Raw genomic sequence first — 27,780 nt, 5'->3', positions numbered from 1 at the left:
TTCCCCTACATTTAGTACTATTCAAAACTCAATGACCGTGGTCCCATATTACAAACAAACTGAAAGAATTCTTTCTCTGTCCCTGTGGGCATGCCTCATAGTACCTTCTTCTTTTCTCTCTCTCTTGCTCCCAACCCCACATGTAAGCAAAAATGCTTGTGAAATTCAGAGAGACCTTAGAAGGTATCAGACAAGATCATCTCTTCCATATACCAGTCTACCGACAACATCTTAGCTACACAGCTGCCTTACATATGCTCTCAGAGTTGGAGTGAGATGGTACCTACTGTCCCCTTCGAGGCTGTCCTGTTAGTGTTAGGAAATGATCAGCGCCTTACCATTCCTGCTCTCCGGGCAATTACGGTGTGAAACTGTCCATCCGACACCTTCTTCATGGTGGTGAGTTTGTATGTACCGCCGCCTAAATTGTAGGAGAATCTTAGTCTTTCTTCAGCAATTTCAAGGGCCAAAAACTCTGCTCGGTCCCCTGTCTGGTTGTCATAGTTGTAAAGCAGTAAAGCATGGCTTTTAATCGTTGCGAATTTGACATAAATGTAGTTGTTATTGGGGTCCAGGCTGGGAAACTCCATGTAGGACAACTCCTCAAATCCATAGCTGTTCAGCTCACAGTGTTTCCCAAAGACACCTGGGGGTGGGGAGATGGGCAAAGCGACATGTCAAATCCTGGTGAAGTTTTATTAAATGACTTTAATTAACATAGTTTTAAGTTATACTTACCACATTTTTTTATTACTCCCCAAAGAATACTACCTAAATTAAATGGAAATAGAATGGATTGATTTTTTTAAAACACATAACAGAGATGACACGCTAGTTTAATTGCTTTCCACTGGCCCATGAGGGAGCACGTCTCAGTGTGCACCAATTCTAAAAATTAGAATTAGGGAAACGGAGTCTGTCTGAAAAGGTTTCCTTCCTGGAAAACTTTTAACATCAGTTGGTCAACCTTTTTCAAGTTCTAACATGCTATAATTTTCAAAGAAGATACTTTCCTTCATTACACATAGTTCTGAAAAACAATTTTAATTCAGGTAAACGTGGTAAAGTTTGTTCTGATTTAAAAAAAATCAGTTCCTGCACTTGTGTATCTTTAAGGATCACAAAATTAAGGAAGGGACTCACTGCTTTTAGGGAAGTAACTGTCTTTGTTTTTAGCTCCTCCTTGTCTCATGCCCACTTAGGGTATGAGTTCTACCAGGCTCCTTGGAAATAGCTTTCTATTTTTCCAAGGTCCAGCATTCCCATTTGTTTGTGCTGGTTCTTTTTCAAACTTGAAAAATGAGTTTTATTGATGTTACAATGCTATGCCAAAATTCTTTTCCCACAAATATTAGTAGACTGTAGCAAATGATTGGAATATTAATCCATGCCAATACATCATGACTCCTATTAGCTTGCAAAGGTTTCACTCCTTAATTTTGGCTACACATCTCTTGTAAATGTGTTACATTGAGAGTCAGGGAATTGTTCGGCCAGAAGGAACCCATGCCGTTATTTTATAGGATATTTAAAACTCGCCCGAGGCTACAGAACTGTGGGATTCAGAGCCAATGACTGAGGCCAAATCTACTGATTGTCTAGTTTTGCTGAACTACAGCCTGGTAGCTGCTATAAAAGCATGTGTTTGTCTTCTTCTTCTGTCAAGGCTGAAATAATATTCATTATTAACTGAAGTTTTAAAAAAGGCAAAGGAATTATATAGTATATATCATATATACTATACTTTTATATCATAAATATATCTTATCTGTCATATAGTATCTATATTTTATGTTGTAACTATAAAGTATGTTCATATACAATAAAACTTTAAAATTTATTTATCTTAAACATTATACCTTACATATGCAGAAGAAGTAGCCAACATTAAAGAAAAAGCAAAAATAAATCATACAAATTAGATAATTGAAGAAACTCTTTCATATGTGTTTGACTCTCTTCTGATTAAATTTCAATATATCTATGGAAATGTGCTTAAGTTGTATATTCATATATTTAGAAAGTATATGTAGATCCCAGAAAGATGTTGACATTTTAACTGAAAGTAATACTATATATCCAGACATAAAAATATTTCTATATGGAATATATTTTTTAAGGAGTTTTGGTATTGTTTCTAGAAAAAGGTAAACATTTGTTTTTGAAATATAATAAAATTTAATGAGAACTTTAAAGCTGCCTTCCAAGTGAAATGCCACAAAATAAACCTACATAAAAGTCAACAGCAACTATTAAAATTACCCTAATCAGGGATCTTGTGTATGTGTATGTATCTGTGTGTGTATATATATATATATATATAAAGTTATACATATATACATTTATATGAAGCTTTAAATATATAGGCTCTCTTTATAAAGATCTTAAGAATGTTATGGGTTTTTTTTTTCTAGAATAGAATCTAAAACATCTAAACTTTACTAGGAAATCCAAACAACAAATCTTTCACTGTTGAGAAGGTGAATGGTGGAGACTTGTCCCAAGTTCGGAATTCCAGGTGAGATGTTTTCTAGGCTCCAAGGGCAGCTCCCTGCAGCTGTTGGCTGAGGCCGCCCTCCACCACTGTCATGTGTGAGTCACTCACGTTCAATTGGAAAAGGGAGAGACATTTTCCTTTTAATTCTCTGTTTCAAATCATGAATTACTGATTTGAGTTTTTTGTTTTATAAGTGCTGCTGTTGTCTGACAATATCTAGTTTAAATAATTTTTTTCATTTTGGGCACTGTTAAGAACAGGGAGAGAAACCTGTACTGGCAGCCACACAGGGTCCGCCTCTGCTTTAATTTACATGGTCGTGCTTCTCCCCTTCCCCCAGAGCTCTAGGTGGGTGGGGACCCCCAAACACTTCCACCCAACGGGTGATGACGGGTGTCTCAGCCACACTGCAGCGACAGTTTGTTCGGAGTTAGTATCAGTCGCAATCCTCATATTTGTCACTGGAAGGCAAAGGAATCTCTAAAAACATGAACAACCTTTGTCCAGTCACCTAGAATCATTTTTCCACTTCCCACTCCAATCCGCTTACCTTTTATTCCAAAACTTAAGTTAAACCATGAACCTGGGTGTGGTTACATGTGGAAAACAGCACCCTGTGGGACTACAAAGTATCACGGAAAGAAAGAAGTTGCAGGAGAGTGAAAGTTGTGGTCATTCTCACCTTGATCTACCTTTCTCTGTTTCATGGGAAGCATCTGTGAGAATCTCAAATAAATTTTTAAAGAGAAGGACACTCTGAATGTCCTATTGGACTGAAAACAAAATTTTCTAGTCACTCTATCACCTCGGGATAGTTTTGTTTCATTTTCATGTTTTGAGTTGATGAAAAACCGTCAATGTCTGGGCCTCAGAACCATTGTTAAAATGCATGGCTCATAATGACAGGTTTTTATATTCTGTTTTTCTTTATTATTCTTTGTATATGTTTTATAAAAACAACTAGATGTGGACTTATTTGAAAATGGATTCACTGTACATTTTAATGGTTACTAGAAACCTCTGATTATTTTTAAGTTCCATTCTCTACATTGGGATTCACTTTTCAGGTCCACAGTAACACATCCAGGGAAAGACCGGAAAACTACCTTCCTCCTCGTTTGCTTACTGAGGGTCTCTACCCACTGCAGGGCACCTGGAGATGGACAGTACAGTGTAGGGCAAGTCAGTCTTTAAAATAATGGAATGATCACAAACCTATGAGACAAGTCAAGGTAAAATGAGAGCTTCCTCCAAAGCTTTTCTCATAGCCCGTGACTGTCTCGGTGCTGGGCAACATGCGAATGCCACCCGGAAGGAGCCTTTTAGTTCATTTCACTATGTCAAATATATGTGTATGTGTATAAAAACAACAACAAAAAAACTCTAACAACGTCCTTCCACAAAAGAACACAGCATGACTTTTGATTAGTTATGCTGATACTATCTACAAAAAGCCTATCTTGAAAACTGTGGTTACTAAAGCCTTCTAACACAGTGGCTAAGTTAATGTAAAACACAAAAGCAAAACAAAACAAAAAATCATTTTGATGGATTATTTTTAAAGATTTGAAATAGAGAATGATGTTGACTAGTAGCTGGAAGATTTTTTCACTTGGTAGGTTAAAAAAAAGGACATCCATAAATATTTGAGGGGAAGTGTCCCGAGAACACAACATCAAATTCAGTTCTCTTCAGTTGATTATTTTTCTGATAATGATCAAAGCAATATATTCAGTGAGATTTCCATAAATAACTTTTAAGAATATTAAACTTTTGAGATTTCATTTTGCCAAAACCTCCTGTCTAAAACATTTAATATTTTCTGAATCATTCAGGGACGCCATAAAACAAAATTGATGACCTGCAAGTCAAAATGCATTGATACTGTCAATGGTGTTGGCTCAGTGGGTGAGAGCTGGCCTGTGAACCAAAGGGTCACCAGTTCAATTCCCAGTCAAACTGGTGGCTGGGAATGTGCCTGGGTTGCAGTTCAGGTTCCCCAGCAGGGGGTGTGCCAGAAGCAACCACACTTTGATGTTTCGCTCCCTCTCTCCCTCCCTCGGTCTCTGTCTAAAAGTAAATAAATGCATTTTTTTAACGAATGCACCGCTGCTCCCTGTGGCCAGCAGAGCTGCACTCACCGAAGGGACAGTGGCAGTAGTAGGACTCCACACCGCTCTGGCAGGAACCGCCATTAAAGCAGGGGTTGCATTCACAGTGGTTGACCGAAGATTCGCACAGTTTTCCTGAAAAGCAACAAATTCATTTAAAAAAAATCTGATGCATAAATATGTTAACAGCACCACTCATGACCATATGTAGAAATCTATCCTGAGACATTACATCTTGAAGAAAAGAAATACGAGAACATTTTACTTGACATGAGGACACTGGACTCTCTTAGAATTCAAACCCTTATTTAGTCCCATTGTAAAGACATGCATCGTGGTATTAGGAAGTAATATGTACGTCTTGAAAGGAATTACTGTTCTCAGGGACATCACACATGGTGAACATATTTCAATACTTCCACTAAACTTACCTTCTTTTCCTCCTTTTTAAATTGTTTAAATCTTTATTGTATTTTTCCCTTACCATTTAGTCCCCTTATACCCCAGCAGTCCCCACACTGTTGTCCGTGTCCATGAGTGCCTTTTCCTTTTTGCTCAGTCCCTTCCCCCCTCCCCCCACAAACTAGCTGTCATCCTGCTCTCCACCTATGAGTCTGCCCCCATGTCCTTATTAGGTCACTTTGTCCATTAGATGTCACATGTGAGTGAAGTCATATGGTATTTGTCTCTCTCCCACTGGCTTATTTCACTTAGCGTAGTGTTCTCCAGGTCCACCCATACTGTCACAAAGGGCACAAGTTTCTTCTTTTTTTTTTTTTTTATGGCTGAGCAGCAGTCCATCAAGTTGTGTTGCTACATTTTCCCCATTTTATAACTGTAGAGACTTCCTTGACTCGGATTTGTTAAAAGTAATTCATCTCATTTAGTTCGTCCAACTACAGTCCTTTCACTCCCGAGAAGTGGCCCTTGACTCTAGGCAGGCCTACCTGTTGTAAAGCAGAATGAGACATAAGAAAACACATCCGATATATTTTCAAATGCTTATCGAGATGTATTCTTGACTATGGATTACGAATACTTTGTCTTTTCCCAAACCAGCAGTACCTAACCTGCATAGTTTTCAGTTTATAAAGACTTTTCTCTCACACACCATCTTTATACGTTGACTCAACCAGTCTTGGCTGAGCACTGAAGATGAACTAGGCCTGCGAGAAGTTGGGGCTGTTGCAGTCATGAAAACAGTCAAGGGTCTTAACGCAGTGTTGCCATTGCAGTGGGGGGAATGACACAGTCAAAAGGGAACGTTTCCATTCACAGATGAAGGAGGAGAGGTCCTATGAGACTAGTATCTTACCAAAGAAATGGTAACAGCACAGCACCAACTGAGGGATAACAGGCTGGCTCTCACACCCAGGTTTCACAGTTATCACTCAGCAGTTAATCACTCTGCAGTCACATTTGAGCGCAGAATGCGAGTCCCATTTGTTTTTGTTGTAGTTGTGGTGGTATTCTTTTCTTATGTAAACCTAAATGTGTTTTGGTACCGCTAAATGACTATTTGACTGATTACATGATATTATTAGATGCATATGATATGTAATTATTAGAAGAGTTTCTGGTTTTGTGAGTTTAAGAAACAATGTAATGGGGCTGAGTTCTTAATTTCCATTCCTTGACAGAAGGGTTCAATGACTTATTTAACTGAATAGAGTTTGTTCCTGTAAAGCTTTTTTCTACTTCCCAGCATGATCGCACTAATGCTTTTATGTCCCATGGAAACATGTGAGTTTGATGGGTACAATCAAGACTTACTGTTGAGCATTGACATCCACTTCATCACAAATCTGCTCTAAACTCAGTCAAAGTTCCTGCCTGGTTCTGGTTTTGCAGCCTGATTATGTGGCCACAGTGGTTCTGGTCTGAAGTTTCTAGTGTGAGTCAGACCTCATGACACCGCTAACAAACATGTTTCACTCAGCATCATGGGGTCACAAACACAGCATTCTTTCCTTCATAAATAAAACTGGGAACCTCCTTACAAGGCAAAACACTAACAATTTCAGAATACCTTCCTACTCCAAGGGGAAGGCATGAAAATAAACAAGTACCGATTTAGAAGCACAGAAATTACATTTTAAGTATTGTACTGATGCGTCACATTGGAGACTCCGGCAGGACAACGCTACCCTCAGCCTGTGAAAAACTCCCCCAAAGAGACGCAGTGTAGAGGCGAACTCTCTCCTGCGGTGTTTTCCAACTGGATTCGAGACAAATCATTCTAAAGGGCTTTTTTTTTCCTTTATAGAATATCTATCACCAAGAGAGAATAAATTAAGACCTACTGGCTACACCTTTGATCGCGTATTTGCCATGAGGAAGTCACAACTTCTACCATTTTCTGCCTACTGTAAGAACAGACGTAATTGCCCCAATGTGTTATCGGACTAAGTGAGGTTTCATTTTTTTTTTTTGATAGTTTCTTCCAGAGTTGTGTTAAAAGTAGCATGTATTAAATCCTTAGATGAATATACTTTACAACTGTGCTCAGTATAACCTTTATATCATGAAAAACTATAAGTGGGTTACAAAATTACAGACTTAACAGAGTGGAGACTGGAAATGGGAAAACAAAGGGTAACCACTTTAGGGGACACCATAATGACACGTTACTCAAACATTTGAATAAAGTGTCCCCAAGAAAAATATGGGAGTATAAAAACCCAAATCATTAATCCTGTCTCTCAAATATATTCTTCCTGAATCCTGTTTGAAAAAAAATCACTTTTTAAATGTTGATTTAAACAACAAAAATCAGCAACAATAAAGGAAATTTAAAGTTTTGGGGGGTTTATATAAATTAATTGTCTTATTTACCCCTCACAAAATGAGGTTTTAACACAGACATTTGAATTTAATTTAAATATCAACTTAAGGCTATGACAATTAATTCAAATGGAGGGGTGGAAGACACCCAACAGACCCAGAAATACTCTATTAAAACATATAATGAAACAGAAATAGCAGTAACTACAATCTAAGAAAATATTAGTTTTAGAATAAATTTCCTTTAAAGGTTAAAATAAATTCTCAGTTGAATCTGATTCTTTGTGTATACACCAATAAACATAGTAAGAGAAAAAATCAAATTTTCATTTAAGCCTTTAATTAAAAGGGTTTTATTTTCTTATTTTTCCTTGGCAATTATCAAAAATGACTTTGGTAGGAGTGAAAGTCAGGAGTTTAAGTTTTGGAAAAACAGTCTTATGTGTAGGGTGGTAGCACATGTAAATTATTTACCACTCAAACATTTAGTTTGAGGATCCATTTAATTTGTAATATTTTTCTCAATTCATAAATTTGGTAGTGTTTGCCATTGCTAGAAATGAAGATCCAAAGACAGAGTTTGAAAACTCAATGCGATTTAAATGATTATTAAAAGGACTTTTTTTATGTGAGGGGAAAGAGGTCATAATTTTACCTCAAATCAGAAGGAGGCTCATAAATGCAAATGTCCTGGGTTTGGAACATTCACGCATGCGCAATTACCCAACTGGAACTCAGCAACAGACTGCTTTGTTCTGCACATGTCCGTCTACTTTAATTCCAGTGTTGACGACACAGTGATTATTGGAATGCAGCAGTTTGGATTTCTCTAACACGCTTCCGGGGAAAATAATTTGATGGGTTGAAGCTCCGTGAAACAAAATCTTGGATCATTAACTTACTTAGTGCTGCAAACCAGTGACCGGTATGTGTTGGCACCTTGAGGCAGGAAGAGACCGGGAAGGCCTCCACGGAGCAGGGCGGCTGAGGAGTCTGTTTCTATGAAGGTGCATTGAGTGTCAGCAGCTGTTTCGGAAAATAAACTGGTCTCACTGCCCTGACATCCCTCAGCTAACTGTGCTGACGTACGGTATTTATCACAGGTAGAAGGTGTTGAGATGCCAGAAGTTTCACAGCACATGAGAGTGTGAATTGTTGACAATGAAAATGGATGCGTCCTAGCAGCCCAGGGGATCCGTAGAATCAGTCTGCATGGATTCATACATAAGCCACTCATTCATACTCTTTCGCACAATTTCTAGCTCCACATGAAGTATGCAGTGGTGTGTATGAGTCTGTGAGGAGCGTGCAAGTGTGTGTCTGTAAGTGTATGACTATGTCTTAGAGTATGTGTGTGAGTACGTTTGAATGTGTGTTAGTGTGAGTACATACGTGTGTGAGTGTGTGTATGTGTGTGTGATGGGAGGTAGTGGCTGAGAATTATTTTACACAGAAATTTAAGAAAGTCTCACAGCTCCTATTCTGGATGCCAAAGACTTCAAAAATCACTGAAAAAGGGCAGGGGGAAAGTCCACAAAAGTAAACACAGTATGAAAACCTTGGTGATTTGAAGTAATTCTGATGACCCCAGAATATCGGAACATGCACAGGCTTTGAAGACAGCTTAGTTAAGGCCCTAGTGCGTGGTTCATGTTCAGGAGTCCGAGCTGGATGAGTGTTTTTAAAAATTCATTCTCTGAGACACTTATGCTTAAGCATGAATTAGGTCTGAAGGCTTCTCGGCTCTGATTGGCTGTGTTGGGTGTTCGGCACAGGAGCTCCACCTTCCTGAGCCAGGCCACCTGGCAAAGACCAGCTGGACAGGGCAGCTCACCGCCAGCCTGCAGGATTACCTTGGCAAAGACCCTTAGACAGACAGGCACGAAAGCGGTGCGTTCCTAATGTGGTGTGTACATTAATAATTTGTCACTGTATTCTTTTTGTTATACTGTCTCCTGCAAAACAAAGAAACAAAACTATCAGACTTTGGTTACCTGCTAGTTTTACAGGATGCACTCTGCATAGAGAATTTGGAATAATGAATTGCATGATTTTTTTTAAAAACTTAGGATCCATATTAGTGGTTCAATTTCATGTGTGTTTACATCATTCCTGGGTTATCTCTGATGAAGCGAGTGGAAACTAATGTGAGCTCTGATGAGGGGCGGCAGGTAAAATCAACACACGACTTCAAGGGACTTCCTGGACAGAAAGCAGTGATGGTCTAGGCTTTGGCAGCTTCCCTTAGAGTCACCAGTGTGGGCTCAGTTTTCTACAACATAAGACAGGAGTCCGGGCAGTATCTTCCCCAGCCAGGTATCACCAGCCGACCCTGGCACCACTTCTGCCCTCCTGTATTACAGGCGCTGGGAGTGGGAACACTGCCTTCTCCAGACTCCCTTCCGGCTGGGCGCGAGTTTGGATTATGTTAGTGAATTTTCCTGACCTTTGCGCTAAGCCAGTTTGAACATTTTGTAAGTTTTTCCCTTGTGTTGTATACCTTTCTACCTGAAAATCCTACAGTAATTTCAGCTCCTGAGTGGTCTCAGACTAATACATGATCTCAGAGGCTTTTTGTGAGGACCAAGTAGAAACCCGCACAGAAAATTCTTTGAAGATATCATGGACTTGCCATCATACTCTACAGGAAGGGCACATGGAAGTGTGAGGAAGTGTGAGGAAGTGTGGCGTGCATACCAAAAGCAGAGGGTCTTGAGTCAAGCTCATGGTCAAAATGCAATTAGACCATTTCTGCACCATGCTGGAGACCAGCTAGTTACCTCTTTAAGTCCTCCTAAGATACGTGGTTTTTGCTTTTGAAATGGGAATAATAATTCTTCATAGAGTTATAAGGAGAACTAAATGAATAACCAAGTGAATAACAACATCTCGGATGCAAGCTTTAAGCAATGCTTAGATGGCCACTTGATAAATGTTACTCATATTTCATAATTAAAAGAAGGGCTTTCCTAAATTTTTCAACCACACCTTTAGAAAAGTTTGCAAAGTACATAAAATGAAACAAGAAAGAAACACACCAGAAAGAGGCGATGGGAACAGGCTTGCTGAAATCGGCATGCGGGGCCTCGTCTCCCGCCCACGGGACATACTCCCTGACCCCCTACCTACTACCAAACGCACACACTTTCTCCATAGGGCTGAGTGTAAGCTCACCCTACATGGAAGTGTGAATGAGTATACAAACATGAGACAAAGCAACCATCTTTACTGTTGAATTCCCAGTGGAAGAAGCAACTTTTTTGTTCGCCAAGGGTCAGGGGAGGGTTTTTAGAAACCTCGAACTCACAACACGCATGAAGCCCCATGATTCATGGTCCTAAGACTCTAGCTCTGGGAGGACTCACACCGCCCTGGTGCCATTAAGTTCTCTTGTCCTCTCAGAGTCTGTGGCTCACCTCTGTCCCCACTGCTACTGCATTGACCCACCACAGATGCCACTAATTGTCCTCACCACTTGTGAGTGCTAGATTTGGTGCCAGGTGTTTTCGAAACTTCATTTTTACTCAACACAACAATGCTAAGACAGAAGTGCGACTATACCCATTTTACGGATGGAGATGCTGAAGGTCAGCGAGGTTAGGTGACGTCCCAGAAGCCCGCACTCTGGAATTCACATATGCCCTGACTCTACAACAAATTCACTGGGTCCCCTGAGAAAACCGACTTACCTTCTCTCCCCTTCAGCTCCCTTGTCTATAAAAACTGAATAATAATTATCCCTACCACATGAGCTTTTTATGAGACGTAAATAAAATAAATACAGGTAAAGGACTTAGACCAGTATCCGGCCCATAGTAAGTGCTGAAAGCATTGCTATGATTATACCCGTTTTATCACAGAAAAATCACTTAAAAATGACAGGATTCCTTTCTCTCACAGGGGCACGGCTCAAGTCAGAGAGAAGAGCTGGACGTCACCCTACCTGTGTACCCGGTTTTGCACACACAGCTGAAGCTCCCGGGGAAATTCTGGCAGACGGCGCCGTTCTTGCAGGGGCTGGGCAGGCACTCGTTGACGTCTCTCTCGCAGGCCCTCCCCGTGAAGCCCTCTGAGCAGCTGCAGGAGAACCCGCCCACCAAGTTGTGGCAGGTCCCCCCGTTGTGGCACGGGGACGGGAGGCACTCATCAATGTCCGTCTCACACCAGCCCCCGGCGTAGCCCGGCAGGCACCTGCACAGGAACGGCTGCAGCGGTTCGTTGGCCACGATGATGACCGGCAGGCTCTCGTGGGTCTTGACCGTGGGGCTCACAGCCAGCCGCCTGACACAGCTCCCGCCGTTCTGACACGGGCCTCGGGCACACGGGTCGTGGTCCACGGACTCTACCCTGACCCCGCTCTGCCGGAGAAGGATCTCTTTGATGCTTTCGAAGAAGGTGGCCACCCCGCTGGGATTCACGTACTGATTGTTGCCCCGCTTCACGGCGGCCAGGAGAAACGTCCTGTTGTTCTCTTCGTAGGCCCCGTAGAGCTGCACGGCAGTGCCCAGGCCCGTGAGCTGCGAGCCCGCGATGCGCAGGAAGTGCAGGTAGTGGTCCGTCAGGAAGTCCTGCAGAACTGGGACACTCAGCCGCAGCAGGATGCTGCTGTCGATGGTGGCGTTGGAGAAGCCGGCGAAGAAAACGCGGACATTGCTCGTGACTGTGCTGTGAACGCCGTCGTTGCTAAGCACCATCAGGTCAAATGTGCCGTCTGTGGACCTTGGCTGGGAATTCAGGTCACAGGTGCCCCTGGGGACGCTGAAGAGGCTTGTCACTCCTGAAGTAAGGGAGCAGTGGAAGGTGTCCAACACGTCCGGATCCTGTGGCTTCACGGAGCCCAAAACCCCACCAGGAAACAGGTTGCCGTAATAATTGACAAAGATCTCCACCGTCCGGGACTGGGAAGGGTTGTCATTCTCGTCCACCACGGTGATGTGCACAGTGCCAGTGGACGACATCTGAGGGACGCCAGAGTCCCGAGTCACCACCGACAGGTAGAAGTCTGCGATCTGCTCTCTGTCTATCTCTCGGGTGGTGCTCAGAACCCCCGCGGTGTTCAGACTGAAATAGTTGGTGGCAGGACCGGTGCTCAGCAGGTAGTAGGTGAAGGGGCCTTGATTTGGGGGGAGGTCAGGGTCGGTGGACTGAAGGGTCATCACCAGTGTTCCCGGGCGTTTGTTTTCCGTAACTTCTCCTTTGCAGGTGGTCAACACGGGGCCATTGTCATTTATATCTTCCAAGGTGACCAACAAAGAGGCACTTCCTGTGGCCGAGGGTGTCCCCGAATCAACAGCCAGCACCGTGAGATTGTAGACCGGGAGGCTCTCCCGGTCCAGTTCTGCGGTCACGGTGATCTGTCCCGTCTGCGGGTTGATGGAAAATGCACCATTGTCATTCCCTGACCCGATGAAGTAAGAAAACCTGCTCCAGCTGGGGACAGAGTCTGAGTCAAAGGCACTGACGAAGGTCACGTGAGTTCCCGTTGGGACCCCTTCACTGATCTGGACGCTGTAGATGTTCAGACTGAAAATGGGTGGGTCGTTGGCATCCAGAACGGTGATATTTACAGTGACCTCGTCTATGTCTGCGCCCCTAATGCTGCCAAAATTCTTGGCCAGCACCTTCAAAGAAACCCTTTCCTCTTTTTCTCTATCCAGAAGTCCAGAAACATAAATTTGTCCCGTTTTCTTATTGATCTGGAAACCCTTCTTCCTGCTGTTACCAAAAATCAGATAGTGTACCTCCCCATCAGCGCCCAAATCCCGGTCACTGGCAAACACTTCCCCAACAATCGTGCCCCTAGGGGCTGCTTCTGAGACTTCAAAATAGTAAAGCTTGGAAACAAAACGAGGCACATATTCATTTGTCCCCTTTAGTTGTATATTAACTGTGGCAAAACTGCACCTTTCTTCATCGGGGACATTAAATGCTTTCACAGTGAGGTGGTAACTCTGCTTGGTTTCAAAATCCAAGAAGCCTTGGGTGGTGATGACGCCCGTGTTGGGGTCAATGACAAAGAGGTCACTGTCAGATGACTGCACAGTGTACGCGATCACGGCATTGGCTCCAGAGTCGGCGTCCGTGGCGTTTAGGTGGATGACTGTGGTCCCGCTTGGGGCGTTTTCTAAAACCGTCGGGAAATATTCCTCAGGGAGAAACACTGGCGAGTTGTCATTCACATCGAGCACATTGACAGTGACGCTGCAGTAACCCGTTCTTGCGACCCATCCGCCGTCTGTGGCACTAACGGTCATGTCATGTTTCTGGCATAGCTCGTAATCAAGAGCTTTGGCTAGTGTTAACACACCAGTGGTGGAGTTGATGGCAAAAAGACCGTCTTCGTTTCCGGAAGAGATGCTGTACCTGATGAGGCCATTCATCGCAGCGTCTCTGTCCCTTGCAGAAACCGTTCTGACTACGGCCCCAACACTGTGGCTTTCAGGGATGGTGGCACTCATGTGGCTTTGAGAGAATTCCGGAGTGTGGTAGTTTTCCTCAGTGACAATTATTTGAACGGTTGCTTGGGATGACAGTGGGGGGTTTCCTTTATCCTTTGCAGTGACAGTGATCAAAAAGTTTTGATTCAAGTCAGAGATGAGGGAAGACGCTACTGAGATCCACCCTGTACTCTTGTCCAGCGTAAATTTCCCCAAGGGATTTTCACTCCACATGAAATACTCCACTTCGGAATTCAGTCCGAAATCTTTATCATCCACTGCTGTAACTTTGATTAATTTTGTACCAATTTTCACATTTTTGGTGACTGGAGTAAAGTATTTGGTTTTGAGAAACTGGGGTGCATTGTCATTACTGTCCACTATGTTGATGGTCACGGTGGTCTCACTGAGTAAAGAAGGGTTACCTCGATCAGAACATGTCACTATGAAGCTGTGTCTGTTGATGTTCATGTTACTGAAGCCACTGACGTTTTGGTATCTTAAGATCTGTTTATTGAAAATCTCTCCTGTGGTGGCATTAATTCTGAAATACTCTGACTGAGATTTTATAAAATAAAACACTTGTCCATTTGTCCCCTCATCAGGGTCTGCTGCAGACACCTGAGTCACTTTGGAGCCGATGTCACTAAGTTCAGGGCAATCTAAATAGTAGGAGGGTCTGCTGAATCTCGGAGCATTGTCATTGATATCTGTCACAAAGATCGTGACGTCTGTGCTTACAGTCCAGCCGGAATCATGCGCGGAAACTCGGATCCTATAACGGTCTGTGTCTTCTCTATTTAAAGGTCTGCTAATGACAATGTCCCCTGTGCTGGGATTAATGGTAAACGGAAGACTGGTGTCCATTATGGAGTATCTGCTAATGGCATTTGCACCGATGTCCTCATCAGAGGTCGTGACGCGGGTGACCGTGTACCCTAATGGGGAGTTTTCAGGAACACGGGCACTGAATATCTGAGAAAACCTAGGGGCATTATCGTTTTCGTCTAGAATGTTAATGACGACGTTCACCGAGGAACTCTGAGAAGGGGAGCCCTTGTCCGAGGACATCACCGTGAGCACATACTGAGAGACGTGCTCCCTGTCTAAAGGTCGAATGCTTCTAATCTCACCGGTCGCATGATTGATGCTAAAACTATGTTCCTTGTTGCCATGCACAATTTCATAATCTAACTGTCCGTTGGGCCCACTGTCCTTGTCCATTGCTGAGACAGTAAGTATTTTTCGAGGGGAAAGGTTTTCCAATATTTCAGATACAAATGGATCTTCCTTAAAAACTGGGGCGTTATCGTTGACATCCAACACAGTGATGTCAAGTTTCTCGTAGGAGGAGAAAGGGGGGAAACCGCCATCTCTGGCCTCGATCCAAATGACATATTTTTGTATCTTTTCAAAATCCAGAGGCTGGCTGATGGACACCTGCCCGGTTAACTGGTCAATCTGGAAGGTACCGCCGAGGTTCCCACTAGCAATGTAATAGGACAAAGGGTCCCCTCGCAGGGAGGACCCCATCACAGTGGTCACATGAGTGCCCACCGGTTGGCTTTCGGGAAACATGAAGGTTTGTTCTTTGGCTCTGACTTTGGGGAAGTCCGCCTTGTTCACAAACCTCACGGTCACTGTTGTGGAGTCCGTCTTTGGAAGCACACCTCCATCTTTTACGTGCACAGAAAACGTCATTTCAGAGGCTCCGTTTAGTGGTCCGGCTGCCATGATAGCTCCCCGCAGCGGGTCAATGTGAAATTTTTCAGAGTTTCTGCCCGAAAGAGAGTAATGCAGTTCAGAATTGGGTCCGATATCAGCATCCGTGACTGTCACCGCAAAGACGAAGGAACCTGTAAGAGAGGGAGCATGTGGTTAGGCGGCCCGAACAGAACATGCGGCAATGGGCGTCAAACACTACGTTGCTACTTGCTGAGCCTTATTTTCCCGGGACTCCTCAAGGAGGACAGCATCTCCTGCACTGCCTCTAAAGTTGCAAAGTCAAGTCTGCTTAATAGTCCTCGGGGCCTGACGGGCTGTTTTCTAACTGAACCCCACGCAGTCCACTGGATCTAATACTTTCCATTATGCCTTTGCGGGAGGCCCAGGGAAGGGCGATGGCTAATCACTCCACACTGTCGTTCCTGGGAGAAAAATCTGTATGTCATACGATTCCAGCTCGCACGGCAATCCGTGCGCTCTGCTGACGGCCCTGCCGCTGCCCGATGGAAAAGATAATTGCTCTATTAAGTCTTAAAACATCTTTGAATTACCATATAGGTAATCATGTCACCATAAATAATGTTTTAAGATATCATTGCTGATTCCTTCCACCTACTGTTTCGTAGCAGAAAGCTTTTCTCTGACAAGAATATATGGAGACGAAGCCTGTGCATGTACACACAGGCGAGTCTATAAATCACCGAGAGCAACTGTGAAGTAGCAGGAAGCAGGAACGGAGAGGGAGTGGACCCGACATGGACGAGCGCCAGCGGCACAGACTGCCGTGGAAATATGCGAACAAGTTGCCAGGGGGACATGCTTTTAATACATTCATTCAGGAACCTCTCCCAAACCTGTGCTCCCAGCCCTGCAGAAGGGTCTGTAACAAAACGGAAAAGTCTCCCATTAAAAAAAAAAACCACCAGTGGTTCTGATGGACTACATCTGACGAGGAAAAGATGCTGGAGCGTCCCCCACGCCAGGTGTGATCAGGGCCACGTCCGCCAGCACCCTCTCAGCCGAAGGCTGTCATCAGTGAGTTACTACTTTGATAGACAGTTGGCAAAAATTGGGGGATGTTATGCCTTCAGCTGCTATTAATTAGACATTCTTGGGTGACTAGAAGATCAAAGGTCACTGAGGATGAATCCTGGACCCATTTATTTTTCCTCTGGATTAAAAATGTTTCAAAGCAAGGGAGATTTAGTAAGAGAGTATGACATTCTTTGCAGACAAGCAAAGGCAACCAAAATAAGTTCCAAAGAGACGTTGACTGATCAATACGTATTGTCAAAATGAAAGTGGTTCATTCATTAATGGCTCCATACAGTGACTAACAAACTAATCTGCATTCCTCAAAACTGGAATAACATAATATTAATAATTATTTCGAATTATTCATTTGTTAAAACATTTTTGAAAATATCTGAGGCACTGCAGTGAAATATTAATTTTCCACAAATGAATATAGCTGAATTCTTATTAATTCCAGGTAGAGTTTCAGGTGCTAGGATATGGCATGGGGAGAAAAAAGAGAGAGAGAGGAGAAAGCCCCTTGTCTCAGGAACTGAAACACGGTATATCCAGGCAGAACCCTCCCTGACTATAAAGTGCTATCTATTTAATCACTTAATCATATTCCAGTAATATTAAGAAATATTAGTAGGAAAGATGTAATAGTTACAAAGTCTTACACACCATTTGTCAAGGAAGAAAGAATTCATTTACGAGATTCAGCGTTCCTTTAATTTTGATAGGCAAAATTAGTTGAATTTCAGAGGATTTACTAACTTGGGCCATATCAAAGAATATGTGTAAAACTTAATAAGACACGTGTTTTGTAGAACAAGTCCAATGTGCAGACTCCATTCGCCCACGGCCTCCGAGTTGGGTTGATTACCTGGAGGAGTTGGGGATGGGATGTGCGTGACATATGGGTGATGCTGAAAGCTGGGTGGGTTGTCGTTGACGTCAGTCACAGTGACGAGCACGCTGGTGGAACTGGAGAGCGCCCCCGGGGACCCGGCATCCGTGGAGACCACGACCAGCGTGTAGTTGCCCCTCGTCTCCCTGTCCAGCAACGCGCTGGTGATGATCTGCCCGGTGGAGGGGTTGATGGTGAACTGGGAGTTTCCGCCGATGATCCTGTAACTGAAGCAGAGAGCAGAGATGGACACACTCCTCCTTGTTCTCATGTTGTAGCGTCTGTGCACTGCGCTTTAAAACCTCAGGCAGAAATGTAGAGAGAGGACGAGAAGGATCACACAACAATGAAAGACCATGACTACAAGGTAAATACTTCAAAGTTTATGTAAATATACATGGACAGTCTTTATTGCGAGATGTCCAATGACCTCAAGCAGGTCTCTGCAAGGTCTGTGGACTTCTTAAATCATGCCCAACTCCAAAATGTACCCAGAAGACCTTTGTGTTTGAAACAGACGAGCCAGAAAGCATAAATCAAGGCATTGCTCCACCACTGCCGTTAATGGCCAGGGTCACAGATGAACATCTGTTAAATGCATCTCAAAATTATTTTTCTGCTGTGCACCATAGTATCCCAGAGAACACCAGTTGAAGATGGAGTTCTTTCAAGACAGTAAACACTGCACTGGATACATACTGACCATCCAGAGCAACAGGAGAACTGATTATTTATACAGAGACATTCCTAGTTACTAATTCTCTCATTCATCATTCCTCACACAGCCACACGGCCTGGCTTTCTTGTAAGGAGAGAAATGACATTGCCATGGACACATTGATGCTGACCAGATTGGTTAACAGAGAGGAGTTTCCACTGAGAGCAGCGTCTCTCTTCTTTCTGAAGAGGGAAGCTATCAGCGCATATCCCTGAGAGATCGGCCAGGGAAGGCGCTCCTGAACTTGAAGGTTCAAGTGCCGGCTGGAGTCCATCATGTTTAAAGTTGGAGGTAGCAAGGAAACAGAAAAGCGTCCTCCTTCGCACCAACAAAGACATGGCCTTGCTGGAATTAAGGGTGTGTTTCTAGTGTTTGGTTTGAGTTCATCAAGTCATAGGGACAGCGTGCGTCTACAAGCAGCAGCAGAACAACCCACGTCACCGCCAGCAGCGAGAACACGCCTCCTGTTATGCTCACAGTTGAAAAGACACATTTCAGCATTTTCATCCTTTTTTTTATAAGACAGATAAATAAGCTGTCAGGGAGCTGATATTTTTAAAAACATAAAGGCAAAAATGATACCAAAATGGAAACAGAATATTTGATAGAAAAGTGGAAACAGAATAGAGAGGGTGTTAGGGTGAGCAATGACTTCGATACTGGTGAAGCGCTGGGCATCACTTGGATTGGTAAGGCCTCCCGACATGCTTGTGCCAGGGCCAGGAGTGAACGTGAATAGCACTGGGTCTGTTTCCTGGACCAGAAGTTACTCTTTATAGTCACTGCCCTTCCTTGGTTGAAGATATCTTGTCCCCTTTTCTAAGTGAAAATATCAGAGGTTGGAAATGAATTCTTTAAGTTAGAAATTCAACACTCCTGAAATAATCAAACTGCCTGACCTTTCTGAGAAAGTCTGTTGGAACCTGGATTACAAAAATTGTGTAACTATTTTGGGAAACCTTGTTTCTATCAGAGGATGTAGAAATCACCAAATAACTTAACAGGGGAAAAGGAAGTAATTCATAGTGCCACCAACCTTCCTATAGCTTTATGACAGCAAATAGCAGTGTTCTTTCAAGCATTCAGAAATAAAAATGATGAAAAACTGCACACAAATTTGGATTGGTATAGTTTGTATATGACAAAACTGTGATATATTAGAAAAAAGAACAATGTATTGAATGGCAAATGGTGTGAGCTCTGGTACAGGTTCAAGTCCAGAATCCATAAAGGAATCTTGTACCGTAAACCCTTATTCTTTATTCCGTGCTGCTGTACACGCTGTGGTCCATACGATGTCTATTTAAAAGTAGGTAATATACTTACTAAATTAAAAATTATTGCCCTGGCTGATGTAGCTCAGTGGATTGAGCACAGGCCTGTGAACCAGAGGATCGCGGTTCGATTCCCAGTTAGGGCACATGCCTGGGTTGCAAGCAGGTTCCCTGCAGGCCAGTTCCCTGCAGGGGATGCACTAGAGGCAACCATACATTGCTCTCCCTCTCTCCTTCCCCTCTAAAGATAAATAAATAAAATCTTTTTAAAAAAATTATTTATGTGATTTTTTTCTAGACTTTATTCTCAAGTTTACCACAAGTATATTTCTGTAATATTTCATGGTATCTGTAATCCCAGTTTCAAGGCGATTTATACTTGTAAGTTTGAAAAGATAAAGAGATAGAAGAAACACATGTGGCAATGTACATGGATAGATGCCAAGATAATATGCCCAGATTCCTAGTAGTTCCTCTAAAAAGTGTTCGGTACTCACCTGCACTCATTAAAGAACACTCTTTAGGTTGGTTTGCAAGTGAATACTTAAGAAACTGAATGCTAAACCTATCTTAACTTCGAGCAAAACACTAATTTCAACTCACAAACGTTAAAGTAGCAATTCTTATCCCCACTTTTACTGATGGATATACTGAACCATAAAGACACTAGCATGCCTTTCCCAGTCACGACAGGGAAATGATGGAAGCAGATTCCGACCCAGAGAATCAGAGCATTCTGCAAAGACAAAGAGAGCATCCAGGGAAGGGATAACCTGAAGATCCAAGAGGGAACTGCAAGTACCTGCCCCCTTAAAGACTGGGTAGAAATTGAGGAGGATGGGATTCAGAGCACAGAGTAAGGAATTCGCCTTTGAACATTGACCCTGTAGATTATTGTGTGACTCTCTCCAGTGTTGTGACCTAAAAGTAGGGGACCTGAGGTCTGAGTGGAGCTATGGCTAGTTGGGAGAGGAGCGGGTACATACATACAAAAGCTAAGTCTGGGAAGCAAAGGTACAGACTAGCTAGAGACTGGGAGTGAATGCCGATGGCTTACTAGAGGGGAAAGTATTAAAGTGAAGTGTGTAACTCCAAGTACCTGCGCGACCCATGAAAATGTAGAGCTTAATCAAATGAGTAGAAAGGAAAATATAAATACATATTTGTTGAATAGCCGCTGTGTCCAAGAGCATGGTAGACCATCATCTTGGGGTAAAATGAACAAATTAGATGGCACATCGGGGGGAGTGCTGTGAGGAAGCACGTTGGTAACTAGGTGAATTACTTCAATATGTTACATTTAAAAAGGCAATATAAAATTTAACACAGAATAGTCCCATTAACCAGAAGGAAGAATGGATTTTCTTTTAGAGTCCATGAACAGCAAGGAGTGACCAACACCTAACACAAAAGTGTGTTATAGTCCATTCAAAAGAAATCAGGGCAGATAAAGAAGGTTTAGGTTGGCATAACTACTTACTCTATCTAGGCAAATATTTTAATTTGAGGTGTAATAACTGTAACTGTCCTAAGTTAGTTTAAAAGTGAATTTAATCATTTTAGAAGGTAAAAATAGCTCCAATTTTTTATTTTATGTGAATGTATAACAGTAGAGTCATTTGAAGATGCGTCTGATAGATTTCAGTGAATGCAAAAGGATAAAGTTCCTTCTCCGAGATTAAAGGAAGAAGAAAATCCAACCAGTCCACCAAACAACCAAAACGCATACTATCAAATCAAAAAAAAACCACCCCAGACCTGCCAGGAGCACAAGGCAGAGCATTCTGAAAGTACAAAGAGGGTCTCCCAGGCCCACGTCCCACTGGCCTCCATCGCCCCCAAACACAGAAAGCCTTCAGCATGAAACGGGCATTCACTGGGAGAAAACGTCCTGCCACCCAGCGCCTTCTTGCAGCAGCCGTATGTGGGGATGGGTTTGCAAACCTCCAGCTTCACACTGGGGGCTGAAACGGCGGAGACCGGAGCACTGTCCTTCTGCTCATCCACCATGCCCCCCACACATCTGTGCAGCAAGTCCCCTCGGTGTGGCAGAGGAAGGTTTACCAGACGGTCACACTACAGAGGACAGGACACCTCTCCCGAATTTCCCTAAACATACTGAGCACCGACAGACGGCAGGTGGGGAGAAAGGCACTCTGCGTGGATTAGGACAGTACAGGCGGACAGGTGCTGAGTATGTTTTGTTACAGGCACTATTCTGCATAGTTCACTTAAAATAAATGTTTTTTATCCCCATAATAACTCCATAAAGTCAGCTTTATTATTATTATTATTATTATTATTATTATTATTATTATTATACCTAGTCCACTGGTAAGAAAACTGATGCTGAGAAATGTTAAATTAGCTACACTGCAATTAGAAACAATAATTAAAATCACTATTGTTTTGATCCTCATTTTAGGCACAGTTGGCTATTCAACAATAGATAACCACAACAGGGTATGTGTTAATATTATGACATTTCTGGCAAAATGAAGCACTATATTCACTTAGAGCAAGGACTCATGTTCACCAAGAAACACAGCCCACGGGGACAAGGGGAAAGACGCACCTGATCACGGCGTTCGTGGAGGCGTCGGCGTCGGAGGCGCTCACCAGCAAGACGTCTGTTCCCGTGGGCGCATCTTCGGGAATGGTAGTGAGATACAGCTTACTGGCAAAAGTGGGGACATTGTCATTGACATCATCCACTATGACATTGATCGTTCCAGTTCCAGTCAGAGCAGGGGATCCTAGAAGGAGAAAAAAAAAAAAAAAAAGAAGAAGTCTTAATGCTTACAAGTAACAAAAAGAACAGCAACTTTAATAACGAGTTCTAGTCAGCACGGCCAGAGAGAAGTTAGCATCTCAAATTTCTCATCATAGACAAGTGACTCATTTTTAATTCTGTGACAAAAGTTTTCCTTTATGAACTGGTATTTCAGCTCTTTCCTAGTGATGCTGCCCAGAGTTGCAACTTCTTACTCTATTTTGAAGGTGCTGATTCGACAGCACAGAACACAACAATATCATTTAAACACCACAAGAGAGGCACCGCTGGTTTCTCTGAAATTACATTACAATAACCCAAACCAGATTTGGAGAATTACCCATGGGCACGGAATAGCTGGCCTGCTTCGTGTAAACAAAGGCATGTTAAGAACTGTATTCCTAGCCGTGACTTTCGATGTTAATGTCAAAAATTGCAACAGGCTTCCTGAGGTCTTGAAATCACCATTACTGTACTAACTGATGTTTGTTTGCAGGGGAAAAAAGGCAGCTTCCAGTTATATTTCAAAACTGTAGTCTCCCACTTTCTGGAAATAACATTATGTCAGTGAGCTAACTTGCAAAAACTTTTATTGCATTTATTTCATATTTAACATAAATGGGAAGCAAATCATGTTTATTTCCTGTTCCAGCTCTGATATCCACACATAGTGAAAATCTAACATTTAACAGAACCTTGGCTATACTATCTCTGCTTCACAAAGTTGGCAGCCTCTTCGTGGTGAAGATCAGATGTCCTATTTGCTCAGATGCTTCGATCTGTCCCCCAATTCAAAGGCGAATCATCTGCCTTCAGCTGTGTCTTCGAAATCATTTTCCAACCTTAATTTCTGCTGTACACTGGACAAGCTAAGCCCAGAGAACAGCACTGGGAACAGACTCGAGGAGACGCCCACCATGAGGAAGCCCAGGGATATGCCCGTTGAACTCCATGGGCCAACTGAAGACAACAATCCCATCGCAGATTTTGAATTTTTCACAAGGGACCTGGTTCATGCTAAAATCAATATTTTCAGAGGTATTATTAATGGCTGGTGGTTAGCCTTAATCTCTTCAATGTGTGTTTAATTATATACAATTTGGCAAAATGGAAATTAATGATCTGAATCATGTTAGTATTTCTCACACTGGTTGAATTAGAAAAAAAATTTTAATTTGGGTGAGCACATTTGCATGAGCATTTGCGTGATCAAAAGGGCAAGTCATAGGAACGTGAGCTGCGCACGGTGAGCCGAGAGCAAGGACAACTAAAGCAAGGTGTCAGAGGCGAAGGACGGGAGGACGTGCAGGGCTCCATCAACTCTTCCACTGATACCACGTTCTGCTCACTGAACCGGTGTCCTCATCTGCAACGTGGGAATAACGAGAACAGAACCTGCCCCAGAGAAGTACTGAGGGAATGTAACCTGCTCAGGATGATGCTGGCACATAAAGTGCATTCTGCGTTACCCCTTGGTTTTGGATGTGTAAAAACAAGAAAAATGGAAAGCTCTCATAAAAATGATCTGGTTTTCATCTAACAAATTTCGGTGTCATAGTTCCCTGGATATGTTTGCCCCCCCAAAACTTTTGACTTGATGTTCTGATGATATTATTCAGGAAAACATTTTAAATCATCCTTTCCTCTTAATGATTCCCTTGAAGTATAAATATATGGACATTTAGCTCTGGAAAATTCCACAGCTTTTTGGAAGACATGTTGAATTGTTAATTATACAAAGTGCAGAATTTTTTAATTTACAGTAAGAGTTTCAACAAGACTGGACTCTTTCTGATACAGGCATTGCTCTTTCATCAGCGACACTGCAACTTGTTAAGAAATCGCCCAGCAACTGCCAAGCAAAGCTTGTGTCTTTGATATTCTGAAGTGTCTGACGGACGACACATGCAAGGAAAACCGACATGAACTGGTGACTACTAACTCATTGGTCAGGAACACGAGATTTCTTTCCTTGTGTATAAATTACATAAATATTGTTGGTGATGTATTTTCTCAGTAAGCAAAAAAAAAAAAAATTGTTTACCCACGAAAATATTCAGCAAGTTCAATCTCACTGTGCTCATACCAGAGACTGACTCATTTTTCCAGACGATTTTAAAAGCACACCAGTGCCAACAAAGGGCTCTGGCTGGAGAAGCAGCCCCAGCAGGCACCCTGTATCCACAGGGGCCTCTTCTCCACACACACCACCCCCAGAGTCGCTTCTTCCCTCCTCGTTACCTGCCACGACCCATGTTAGAAGCAGGTGGGTTCTTCACTTCCTCTTTCCCCCACTTGGTAATGGATAAATCCAAGCACTGCCTGTCCCACGGCCTCACTTTCTGGTCCCCCGAGATGTGCAGGCCAGTCTCACTATCTCCCCGCCACCCCACCCCTGGTTTTACCAAGAAAACCTAACAAAGACTAAATTTCTAAGTCTTTCACTGCAATTGAACTCATCTCCAATTTGAATTCTGCCTGCAAGATTTTTCACTTTGGTACCTGGGGGCAGGGCTGACCACCCACACCCCAGTCCAGCCCCTGACTTGTCCACCGAGAGCATGAGCTTCCTGCCTCTCAGCACTGGGCAGGAAGATGAAATCCAGGGACTCAGCAGAGCACCCCCTGACTTCAGAGAGCAAGTCGCACACTGCTCTGCACAGAGGAAGGGCTTCCTCCCGCCTGGGAGCTCGGGATGGCGCCTTTGGTTGTGTCATCGTTTGCCTCTTTCTGAGCCTTTCCTCCTCACTGCGTGAAGAAATGGCAGCTTATGCTGCTGGTTCCCAAGAGTTGTTTTTTTGTTGTTGTTATAGCCCATGGGAAGTACTGTACAATGCTTACTATGACTTTATCTTCACTCCAGAACTTTCGGCTGCCTCCAGGCTGACACATCCGAGTGACTATTTGTTGTCTCTCTTTGTAACCAGATACCGAAGGGCCCAGCATTCATATGTCAACAACTGAAACCATAATTATTCTCTGCAAACTTAGCCCACGCATTTATATAGAAATTGAAACACGTAGTACATATACATGTATACATCTATACATGTATAGATAAATACATATAGATCTGTATTCATCTATATACTTATTATTGAACACTTATTTGATACCAGCTATATGTATGAGTACTACATATATGTTACTCATTTAGTATGGTTTCCATGAAGTAGGCATTATAATTCAATTTTTTTCATGAAGAACTTGAGAAAAAGAATTTAAGCAAGTCATTTGCATTCAGCGAGAGCGAACTGAAAGAGAGCCAATTCTGAGCTAAAAAAAAAACTCTTCTCTTTAGGCTCTGATAACATAATGCCACTCATTGCAAGTACTTATTATTATTATTACTTTATTATTATTATTATCATCATCACCAAGGTACTTCTGCCATATCCTCTATTTGGTTGTAAGCTAATTAAAAGCAGGAATAATTCCATTTAATTCATGTCTCTAAACCCATAATTCACTCCACTGGGCTCTGTTCTAGATCCGTATTAACTTTTCCCTTTGATTCCTATATTTGGGAATCTGTGCTAGTAACTGCATGGCTCACAGTTCAAAGAGCTGAACACTTCTGGAAATATACATCTGGGACATAGCCCTCAGCCTAAGGCTGGAGTCAGAGAATGCAACTGCAGACAAAGGTCAACATTTTGGAGATAGCTGACTACTTACAAACAGAGGGTCCCAATTAATCCTGAATCCCATGAGAAGAATCTGAAAACTAGGGGCCAACGTTGAGCTTGAATAGAGCTGATAATGATGAATTATATAGGTAGTGTCGTAACAGGGCGAGATTGCTCAACTTCATCTGGGATTATTTATGAGAACCAGATGCAGTCAGCAGAGAGAGGCAGGATGCAAACAGGCTCCTGGCAGACGACAGTGAGCCAATGCAAAGACTGAAGATACAAATGAATATCAGGTCGAGGTCTCGGAAATGGAGAATTGGAGAGGCTAGGAGCGTGCGGTGGAATACAACTACAGTCAGAAAACAAATGAACAATTTCAAGGTATAAAATTATACGTGTTGTGCATATACATATGTATATATGTATATACCTTTGATATATAAAAATATTAAAAATGGGTAAATGGATAGGAAGCTTCTGAAGTTTTTAGACTAGCAAAGAATACATAAAATTCTGAAAAGCATTTTTTAAGTGTGCATAAACAAGTCACACACACACAGAGGAAGGACTGTTCACAGCTTAACCTCCTACTTGCCTGTGATACTGTGAGTAGTTCCAAACTTTGCTGGGAGTCTTCTCTTATAGTCTTGAATTTGTGAAATGACCACATTAGTTTTGCCTTTTAACATTAGTGCCTTAATAAGCTCAAGTACACCGTTGAAACAGTTCAGGAAAATTTAAAATGTAAATTTAAAAAGAAAAAAGTTCCAGGCAGCTGCTCTATGAGAAAATACATCTTTAATAAGTGTAATGAATGAGCTAAATGACTAAAGTTCAAACTACAAGTAGATGACATGTTTCTATGTTAGCTCCTATAAATTAAACATACTTTCCTAAAGCATGAAAAACTATTCAGCAGAAATAGGATTTTTGCTGAACTGAAATCTGTTGCTTTGCAACAAGACAATTTCATTCTTGACATTAAACATTTGGTGAATGTGTCCTGTGACTGGCTGTGTTCATTGTAATAAAGTATTCGTCTCCCCCCACCCACCTCGCCCAGGGAAGCAAATGCGTTTTTCTCACAGTGAGCACTCAGAATGTACTGAAATCCAGCCAGTCTATCTTAACATTGACGATGCTAATTTCTGAAAATGCACAAAGCAAACAAGTATGGAACATTTTAAATATGAGCAACGACTCTGTATTTTGAAAATTCAATTTCATACAGTAGTTTATTACTACCAATTAGTTCTACAAATACATTTATATAAATTAGGTACATATATACACATGTAAGTCACACCTGAGTGGTTAATGACTTCTGAAAGAATCTTGACAAAACAATCTACTTCTTTACCATAAATGCTTACGTCACTGATGTGATGAGAACGACCTGGAAAGCCGTGCGGCGCTGTGAATATGCTTAGCGCCACCGAACTGCACACTTAAAACAGGGAAAATGCTCCACTCCAGGTGATGTACCATAATTTTTAAGTTTATAAAGAAATACATAATGTTAACTAAATATTATATCCCCACAAAAAGTCACAGAAATTACTCTTTAGAGGACATTAAAAATAAAACGCGACACACTGAAACTCTGAATCACTAGAGGACACCACCAAATTCTAAACGCAACCTGCCTCCTGCCTATTCAGTGAAAATATGAAATTACATATTTATGGAATCCTTATAAAAACAGGCTACAAAGAATGAAAGAGTTTTAACAGGGTAAAATTAGAGAACTTTTGAAAAATAATTCTATACTATGAGATCATGTTATTATCTATAATATTTAATGATTATCTTTTAGGTTATGCAAACTTTTGAATATTGCTAAGATTTTACTTTTATTTCACAGTTGGATTTCCTTAGTGTACTCATATTTATAGCTTACAT

At 42.2% G+C, this 27,780-nt stretch overlaps 1 protein-coding gene across 3 annotated transcripts in view; it reads right to left on the bottom strand.

Moving 5' to 3' along the window:
• FAT4 (FAT atypical cadherin 4) overlaps nucleotides 1–27,780 on the bottom strand; it is a 153,734-nt gene that overhangs the window by 33,325 nt on the left and 92,629 nt on the right. For all 3 annotated transcript variants that reach the window (XM_053658327.1, XM_053658328.1, XM_037129859.2), the window contains exons 7-11: nucleotides 22,046–22,226; nucleotides 17,455–17,705; nucleotides 11,336–15,685; nucleotides 4,639–4,743; nucleotides 339–646 (exon numbers count right to left, since the gene is read on the bottom strand). In XM_053658327.1, coding sequence (XP_053514302.1) covers nucleotides 339–646; nucleotides 4,639–4,743; nucleotides 11,336–15,685; nucleotides 17,455–17,705; nucleotides 22,046–22,226 — 5,195 coding nt within the window. The remainder of the gene's footprint in view (nucleotides 1–338; nucleotides 647–4,638; nucleotides 4,744–11,335; nucleotides 15,686–17,454; nucleotides 17,706–22,045; nucleotides 22,227–27,780) is intronic.

The sequence above is a fragment of the Artibeus jamaicensis genome, unplaced genomic scaffold (assembly GCF_021234435.1).
Source record: "Artibeus jamaicensis isolate MK-2021 breed Jamaican fruit bat unplaced genomic scaffold, CSHL_Jam_final scaffold_537, whole genome shotgun sequence".
Lineage (NCBI taxonomy): Eukaryota > Metazoa > Chordata > Mammalia > Chiroptera > Phyllostomidae > Artibeus > Artibeus jamaicensis.
The sequence above is the reverse complement of the archived record's forward strand: the minus strand, read 5'-3'. Positions and strand labels throughout refer to the sequence as shown.